Consider the following 8,718-nt stretch of genomic DNA (forward strand, 5'->3'; position numbering starts at 1 on the left):
GGGAAGGTAGTTGATGTTGCTCTCACATGATGTCCCCATACCCGCCCGCCCCCCCTTCCTCTCTCTAAGCATGTCCGTGGGTGAGGATAAACACAAAACCAACCACAGAACAGCTGGGACTAGAACAGCCCACGATGTGGAGGCCTTTCTCATCTTGGTTAGTGCATCATCCTGATATGCCAAGGTTTGCGGTTCAATCCCTGGTCAGGGCACATGCAGGAATCGACCAGTAGAATGTACGGTTAAGTGGAACAACAAATCGAAGTTTCTCTCTTTCTTCCCACTTCCTCTTCCTCTAATAAATAAAAACAGCTAAAGAAGAAGAGTCAGGGAGGCAGCTGGCAAGAATATTGTTTATTGGGGAGGCCGCAGGAAAAGGTCAGGGCGGGGAAGGGCTGGAGTGTGTGTGGGACTCGGAGGGGCTCTGCCAGCTCTCAGGAGCTCGAGCAGGTGAGCTGCTGCCGGTGAGAGCCCACGGAGGGTTCAGAGCTGCCCAGCGTCTCGGGGGCCAGGGCAGGGCCTGGCGCAGGCACAGGCAGGTTGGCCTCTGTCAGCAAAGCTGCATCTTCCCAGGAGCCTGAGCCTGGGTCAGGAGAGGGAAAAGCAAAACCCCAAACAGGAAATCAGATAACCAGGGCCCCTACCCGAATGCCACCCCCTCCCCAGGTCCCCATGGGGTCCCTCACCATCGCTGGCTTCCCGCTCTAGCTCTTCCTCTCCATTAAGGGGCTGCGGGTCTGGCTTTTCCTCCTCGGATAGCTGGCCCTCTGCAGCCACAGGGAGAAAGCAGGGGGGAGCCTGGAAGAGCTGCTGGGGAGGCAGGGAGGAGGGGGGAGGGAAGGAGGCAGTGGCTGCGGCACCATACCTGTCCCTGAGGGGTCAGGGCTCTCGCCGTCCTCTGTAATGTCCGGCAGGGGTGTTGACTCCTCCTGGCCTTGGGATAGAGGGCAGGACAGGGTCAGGTGGCTATGTCTGGCCCGCATGCTCATGTGTGAGAGCCGTCAGCCTCCTCCTGGATGGAGCAGGCCCTCACCCAGCCCCAGGCTCCACTTTACCTGGCCGGCGGGCAGCCGTCCTCCCCTGGACCTCCTTCTGGGAACCGTTCCTCTTTCGGATGTTTACCTGAGGAGGAGAAGCTACTCAGCAGCGGGGACTGACGCACCCCCCCAGCGACCAGGGCCCCCCGCACGCCCTGGCCCACTCCCCAGGCAGAGAAGGGGCAGGAAGGGGCCCGTTGCCACCTGCAGAGCGAAGCGGTGCTGGGGCCAGATGCCCCCCCACACCCACTGCATGTAGCTGAAGAGCACGATGACGCTGAGGAAGGTGAAGTTGCTGGAGACGCCTATGAAGGCACAGGTGACGGGGAAGTTGTACAGCAGGTACCTGAGGCAGGAAGCAGGGACAGCAAGGCAGCCGTTACGGGCACCAGCCTCCTCCTGAGAGCGGGTCTCAGCTCTGGCTGCACGTCGCCTTCCCTAGGTGCCTTCACACAGGCTGGGGGCCAGCGTGAGCCCCACCCACTCGGGTTCAGGTGGTCGGGTAGGGTGGCCCAGGCATCGGCATTTTAAAAAGTTCCCCAGGGAACAAAGCAAAACAAAAGCAAATTCATAGAGGCAGACAACATGCTGCTCATCACCGGAGATCGGGCAGGGGCGGAGGGGGCGGGATGGGTAAGGGACCCGCGGTGTGGGGGTGGTGGAGATGGGCTCTGGTGGTGGGCATGCCGCAGTGTATGGCGGTTGAATTATGATGTTATGTACCTATAATGTTAGGCACCAACATGACCTCAAAAAACCACGTGCACCAGGAGGAGGAAAGGCTCCCCAGGGAGCTGACCTGTGCAGCCGGCGGAGACCTGTGACCCCGCTAAACCCTCCACCTCCGCACTGAGCCCCGGCTCCTACCTGAGCCCCGAGAAGTGGGCGTGGATGCAGAGCGAGGCCCTGTACAGCTGGATGCGCTTGCTGTGGATCTCGATAATCGCTCCAGTGGTCGGCACGTACTGCGGGGTCGGGGTGGAGGGGTGGCCCCATCAGGCCAGATCCGGCTGCTGTCAATCCAAGGCCCACCCACTTCCAGCCTCCTGGTGGCTGTCCCCCCTGACCGCTGTCCCTCCTGACCTAGCCCGGCTCCTCGAGGGGAGAATTCTAGGCATCTGGGGAGGCCGTCTCCCGCCCTCCTGGACGCCCTCACCGAGTTTTCTCTGTATTCCGGGTACAGCTCCACCTCCAGGAGTTGCTTCTGCTCAGCGAAGCCGAAGAGCAGCAGGCTGGAGAAGACCAGCGTGTCCAGCATCTGGAGCAGGTCTGAGCGGTAGTGCAGCATCACCTGCAGGGCCAGGAGGCGAGCAGGAGTCAGGCAGCCCAGCTTCCCCTGGGCCCCCCACTCCCGTCCCCCTGAGCGGCTATGAAGACTGCTTCTTCCCCAGGTCCCCTGCTCCCACTTTCTCCTTCTACCGTGCCCACCCGCGTCTTGACCCAGCCGTTCAAATGCTTGCGTGGCAGCCCTGCCCTGCCAACCGCATGTCTCTTCCAGCACAACAAAGGCCTCTGCTAAGCAACCTCCCTAGGTCCAGCCTCCGCTGTCTCCAATCCGCCTTCCCCCCAGATAGCGCTAGCACCCAAGCAGACTGACTGCCAGGCGCCACCTGGAACTTTCTTCCCCAGGTAGACATTTAGGGGTTTGTTGCATGGTGTGGTTCTGTTGACAATTAAGAATGGGGAAAAAAAAAAAAAAAGAATGGAGTCGATGCCCAGCTGGTGTGGCTCAGCCGTGGAGTGTCGACCCAGGAACAAAAAGGTCACCAGTTCGACTCCCGGTCAGAACACATGCCCGGTTTGCGGGCTCTATCCCCAGTAGGGGTGCATGCAGGAGGCAGCCAATTGATGATGTTTCTCTCTCATCAATGTTTCTATCTCTCTCCCTTCCTCTCTCTCTAAAAATCAATAAAACCTGCCCTAACCGGTTTGGCTCAGTGGGTAGAGCATCAGCCTTCAGACTGAAGGGTCCCAGGTTCGATTTCGGTCAAGAGCATGTACCTTGGTTGTGGGCACATCCCCAGAAGGGGGAGCAGGAGGCAGCTGATCGGTGTTTCTCTCTCATCGATGTTTCTAACTCTCTATTCCCTCTCCCTTCTTCTCTGTAAAAAATCAAAATATATTTTTAAAAAATAAATAAAAATCAATAAAACCATATTAACAAAATAAAACAAAAGAATGGAGTCATACCCTAGCTGGTTTGGCTCAGTGGATAGAGCGTGGGCCTGCGGACTGAAGGGTCCTGGGTTTGATTCCAGTCAAGGGCACATGCTCGGGGTTGCAGGCTCAATCCCCAGTAGGAGGCATGCAGGAGGCAGCCAATCAATGATTTTCATCATTCAAACATTTATTGAACACCTACTATGTGCTAACAAGCACTTTACATTTCCTCATTGAACCCTCATGGTCTTGCTGTGAGGAGTTACCCTAATATGGTGTATAATACTTTATACTCACGGGGTGACGGTGCCCTCAGCTGGTATATGTTTCTGAGTGAGGATTTGAGCCTGGGTCTGTTTGGCTCCAAGGAGGCCCATATTCAGAGCCGTTCTTTTCAGATTTTATCCCAAAGCTGGACAATGCCACCGGGCAATGCCTGCTCCCCTTGCCCACCCTGATGGGCCTGTGACCTCGGGGGGAGCATTTGCTCCTGAAGGCCTACCCAGATACTCTAACACGGCGATCCTTCTCCACACCCTCCCATCCGGGCCACGAACACTTACGGAGCGTGAAGAGGTGGAGATGATTCGTCCGCCTCGGGTGTAGCATGAAATGGTGACCAAGAACATGCCCAAATCTTGATTCACAGGGGACTCTGGCAGCTCAAGCTCTAAGGTAACGCGGTACGGCTGTCCATACATCAGCACCTGCCCAAGGGAGTCCCATCTCTTTTTAAAAACACGTATTTTTAAATTGTGTCACCCCTTTCCACCTCCCCCTACGCCTTCAAATATTCGCCTCCTAATATTAAGCCACAAGCGCCCTGGTTGGCAGTCACCACCTCTCAATCTCGTTGCAAGGTCGTGCTGCCCCCTGCTGGTGGATGAACCCTTCTCACTGCTCTCTCCTTGCTGTTCTGGAAAAGACTGTCACGTTTCTTTTCCAAAAGTGAACCAGCGTGTTGCCAACTGGGCCATCTGTGACTCAGGCCTGTCCCTGGAGGCTACTGCCCGCCCCCAGGACCCATCCTGCCTGCACTTACATGATTAATTAACCAAGTGCCAGAGTGCGCATCTCCCCAGCCAGCTCTCAGCCAGCTCTGCATGGTCACTGTCACGCCAGACCATCCTTTTGTCATTCTGGGCCCCTTATCTTGGTCGGGAGAACCCTGAGAACACTATGAGAGGGAAGGCTTCTTCTCTGGGATTAACCTCAAAATGTTCGACTTGCCACCAAACATAGCCTGCTGTTTCCTGACCATTCCTGTACCCCTCTAAGCCTATACCAACTATTTCCCTATAGCGTGACCTCCACAGGGGTGAAGGAAAGCTTGTCATCAAAGAGGGAATGGATATTTTTATGTTGAAAAGCACTGTGCTAGCTGTAGTAAGTCAGCTGCAAGGCTGGGCGTGCCTCTGAGGGGACTCAGCATTTCATCACAGGGTAAAAGGCAGAAGCCGCTGATCCCAGGCTATACAGATTCTTACTTTCAGTCTGAAGTCTCTTTTGAAAAAAACGGATTCCATGAGATTCCTAACCCCCTGTAGAGGTCAGATGAGTCTAAACCAGAGGCTTCAGCGAATTCTTTGAAATATTAAAACAGTTCTCTGGGTGGGTTGGAAGGAAATGGAGAGTGACTGCTAGCTAATGGGTTTCTTTTTGGGGTGATGAAGATGTTCTAAAACTGACTGTGGTGATGGTTGCCCAACTCTGTGAATACACTACAAATGACTGAGCTGTGCATTTTAAATGAGTGCATTATTTATCATGTGAACTTTATATCAATCAGGCTGTTTGTGTGTGAATGCATGTGTATATGTACCGTCTAAATAAACGTTCTCTTTGAGGAGATCCATGGAATCTAATACCAGAACCTGTGACCGACTCCATGCCTTTGTTCATGTGTGTCAGGTAGGCAGATTCTCCCCTTCTCTCCTGTTCCCACGGTGTCCACCCTTCTTTAAGAGGTCCACTGGGAGCCTACCTCCATGTCTCACACTGATCTCTCCACGTCTTCACAAATTCTTCTGAAATGCAGAATCTGCATCGTACACTAGCTATTTAACACAACGTGTAAAACCCTATCAATCCTCTGGGTTCTCTGAAAGCAGACCACATCTTCTACTTTTAGAAGGTGTTAAGCACAGAGCAGACACATTATTTCATCCACCCAATACAGTCATTCATTCACAACTGTCTGCTGTAAATGTCAAACTCGCAGATAGCAGGCCGCATGCCTCGTTTACTTAAATAGGCATAGAACCTGGGACTCTTCAGTCCGCAGGCTCGATGTTCTGTCCACTGAGCCAAACTGGCCAGGGCCTGAGGCTTTCTTTATAATCTGCTCTGTATATTCCAGTTATTAGTATTCCCGGTCAGGGCACAGGCCCGGGGTTATGGACTCAGTCCCCAGTGGGGGGCATGCAGGAGGCAGCCCATCAGTGATTCTCTCTCATGCCTCTCCCTTCTTCTCTGAAATAAATAAAAATATTTTAAAAAATAAAGGAGGATGTTCCCATTCTGCATTTCTCGGGGCTCCCAGGTTAGCTGAAAGCTAACCCTGGCCGCTGGCCAGTCCTATGGCACAGTCCCCTTTGTAATGGCAGGCTGCACATACTCGTCAACAGTTTCATAATTTTACATACAAGCTTTCAAAACTCTTGGGTGGCTTCCACCTAAGTCCAGTGAAACGGCTGGTTTGATAATTTAGGCTCATTTAGATTTAAAACACACCTCGTGTACAGATGTGGACTGGCTGAAACAATCTAAGAAGGAGAACATTGCTAACATCTGCAGGAAAGAACAAGCCATAAAATTTATTTAGAGTAACTTTTCTTTAACTTCCCTTTCCTTTTTTTTCAATTGAATTTATTTGGGTGGCACTGGTTATTATCATCCTTTCCTTGAGAGCCTTCCTTTCTTAGTCCCTTTCACTCAACCCCTGTTCTCCAGATCTTTCTCAAGTCTTCCTTCTGATTTCAAGTCATCAAAGCTCTAATGGAACCTCTCTGCAGCTCCCATACTCACCCGGTCACGTCCACCCTTCGCTAGGGACACATTGGCAACAGGGAAGGAGCAGAGTAAGGAGGTAGAGGAGTCACAGTCGGTCCTAAATGAGAATGAGGATGACACTGCTAAGTTATGGAGTCTGCCTGACCTGCCTGCACCCCTTGTGGGCCCCCTAGTGCTCCCTCCTGTCCCCCACCCGTTCTCCCAGAACACCCTTCTCTGCTACAGATGGAGGAGAGATGCAGCCCACAGATTCAAGTGAGTCTTTCACTCTCTTTCTGCTACTTCAGCTAATTTCCCCTCAGAGAGCAGACATTCTTAAGTGGGACATTATGGACACTTCATGGAAAAGTTTCAGACTTGCCCTAGCGAGTTTGGCTCAGTGGATAGAGCGTCAGGTTTGAGGAGTGACGGGTCCTGGGTTAGATTCCAGTCAAGGGCATGTACCTCGGTTGCAGACTTCTCCCCAGCCCTGGTGGGGCCAGAGCAGGAGGCAACCAATTGATGTGTCTCTCCCAAATTGATGTTTCTCTCTGTTTCTCCCCATCCTTTCCACTCTCTCTAAACATCAGTAAAAATTTCTCTCTCCCTCTCCTTTCCTCTCTGAAATCAATAAAAATAATTTTTTTTTAAAAAAAGTTTCAGACTTAAGTGTTTCTCACATGGAGAACTTGATTCCCACCCCCAGATTCTGATTCAATAGTTCTGGTCTGGGGCCCAGTTTGAGAAAACCCCTTTTTAAGAGGGTCATGACCCCTCCCCCCTAAGTTGTAGGCAAAATTGCACATGGGCATGTGTGTGCAGCATATGGGTGGGCATGTCGATATGTTTTTATGGCAAGAAAAGCCATAACGCCAGCGTGGCTCAGTGGTTGAGCACTGACCTATGAACCAGGAGGTCACAGCTTGATTCCTGGTCGGGGCACATGCCTGGGTTGCAGGCTCCATCCCCAGTGTGGGGTGTGCAGGAGGCATCCAATCAATGATTCTCTCTCATCATTGATGTTTCTATTTCTCTTCCTCTCCCTTTCTCTCTGAAATCAATAAAAATATATATATAAAAAAAGAAGAGCCATAGCTTTCATGACATCCATAGCTCCTTAGAAATTATAGCTTATAATCAGGGACACAGACAGGGAAAAAAAAGATTCTGGACCATTGACAATAATGTCCTTGTCAGTTTCTCTTGATTGGCCATTGTTAAGACAAGGGGAGAGAATCTGGCAGGGTCTGTAAATGGGAAGAGTATGACTCTGGGAGTTTACACATCCAGCCACCTGTGTTTCCATAATCTCTACTGTGCAGTAGACTACTGGGAGCGGAAGTGATGCAAAGGGCAAATGGCTGCTTTCCTAATACTTCCTTTAGTAAAGGCCAGGTTAGCTTTGAGCTGAACCAAGGGGTTGGCTTGTTCCAGAGTCTACTGTGGCCCTGAGAGAGGTCAGATCCAACCGACTCATGACACTCAGAGAGACAGTCTAGAGGTTTTTTTTTAAACCTTTTAAACCAGAGGTACAACCAGGAACCCAGACCCCATCAGACCTGATCTGCTGTTTAGCTTTGGGCTGTGATAGGTAAGAAGTCATATGGGCCACAGGGCCAGTTTCCTCCTCTGTAAATGAGGGGACGGAACTGAATAAGCCCTAAGGGTCTCGCAGCAGTTCTCCCACAGGATTCCTCTGACACAAGACCCCTCTCACCTGTAGTGGAAATGCACGGGGCTGAGGTGGCTGACGGTCGGCATGTAGGAATAGTAGAAGGAGCCATAGAGGAAGACAGACACCCAGAGCAAGAGAAGGATGGTACAGAAGAGCACCCCAAACTGCAGCAGCAGCTTGCGGGCACGGCCTGCCAAGACATGGCCCACTTCCTGGGCCCATAGCAAGGCAGGTACTGGTGGGTCATTGACCATGGTAAGGGGTGCAGTGAGTCTGGCCCCGGGTTCAGGCTTTGAGTTCCTGGCTGTTCTGCCACCTGGACGCCACCCCTGGCCATGGGATGAAGCAGCTGGTGGTTCCTGGAAAAAGGCAAGAGAGGAGGAAAAAGATAGCTTCTTTTTGGAGGGAGGTGGGGACAAAAGGACAAGGTTACTGGGCTGGCTTTGAAGAACCAGATATAGCAGGACATAGCAGAGTCTCTGTTTCACATGGCCTTTCTCCAAATGACTGTTTTCCAGCCAATGTCCCTTCCCTTTCCTCCACTGCGCTGTTCACACCCAGTGCCAGGGCTGCTCAGTTAAACTGGTCCTCCCGCCTCCCGATTCCGGACAGGCCGCCTTGAGACTCATTCACAGCAATACATAACACAGAGGGTGCGCACCTTACAATTATTAAGGCGCTTTTACACACGATGACACTGAATCCGCACTGCGGGGTGTCTGCCCCGAGAGAAGGTGCGACGCGCCTAAAGTCGCAAAGCCAGACTCAAGAAGCAGCCAAAGCGCAGTCACAATTGCCTCCCGAGTTTCTCCTCTCCTGACCGGCCCGCGCCCCACGCCGGGCAGGGCGTCCCGC

At 52.4% G+C, this 8,718-nt stretch overlaps 1 protein-coding gene across 2 annotated transcripts in view; it reads right to left on the reverse strand.

Annotated features, from left to right (window-relative positions):
• Window positions 1–334: 334 nt before the first annotated feature.
• Window positions 335–8,718, reverse strand: part of BSCL2 (Berardinelli-Seip congenital lipodystrophy 2 (seipin)) — a 9,397-nt gene continuing 1,013 nt past the window's right edge. The window contains exons 1-11 of one of the 2 annotated variants that reach the window (XM_006772758.2): window positions 8,525–8,668; window positions 7,906–8,222; window positions 6,225–6,306; window positions 3,761–3,904; window positions 2,194–2,328; window positions 1,905–2,002; window positions 1,242–1,383; window positions 1,056–1,122; window positions 866–934; window positions 687–767; window positions 335–583 (exon numbers count right to left, since the gene is read on the reverse strand). In XM_006772758.2, coding sequence (XP_006772821.1) covers window positions 435–583; window positions 687–767; window positions 866–934; window positions 1,056–1,122; window positions 1,242–1,383; window positions 1,905–2,002; window positions 2,194–2,328; window positions 3,761–3,904; window positions 6,225–6,306; window positions 7,906–8,117 — 1,179 coding nt within the window. In that variant the 5' untranslated portion in view covers window positions 8,118–8,222; window positions 8,525–8,668 and the 3' untranslated portion in view covers window positions 335–434. Of the gene's footprint in view, window positions 584–686; window positions 768–865; window positions 935–1,055; window positions 1,123–1,241; window positions 1,384–1,904; window positions 2,003–2,193; window positions 2,329–3,760; window positions 3,905–6,224; window positions 6,307–7,905; window positions 8,223–8,524; window positions 8,669–8,718 lie in introns of those variants that run through there. The other variant, XM_006772757.2, reaches the window with a different exon arrangement.

This window comes from Myotis davidii, unplaced genomic scaffold, assembly GCF_000327345.1.
Source record: "Myotis davidii unplaced genomic scaffold, ASM32734v1 scaffold826, whole genome shotgun sequence".
Lineage (NCBI taxonomy): Eukaryota > Metazoa > Chordata > Mammalia > Chiroptera > Vespertilionidae > Myotis > Myotis davidii.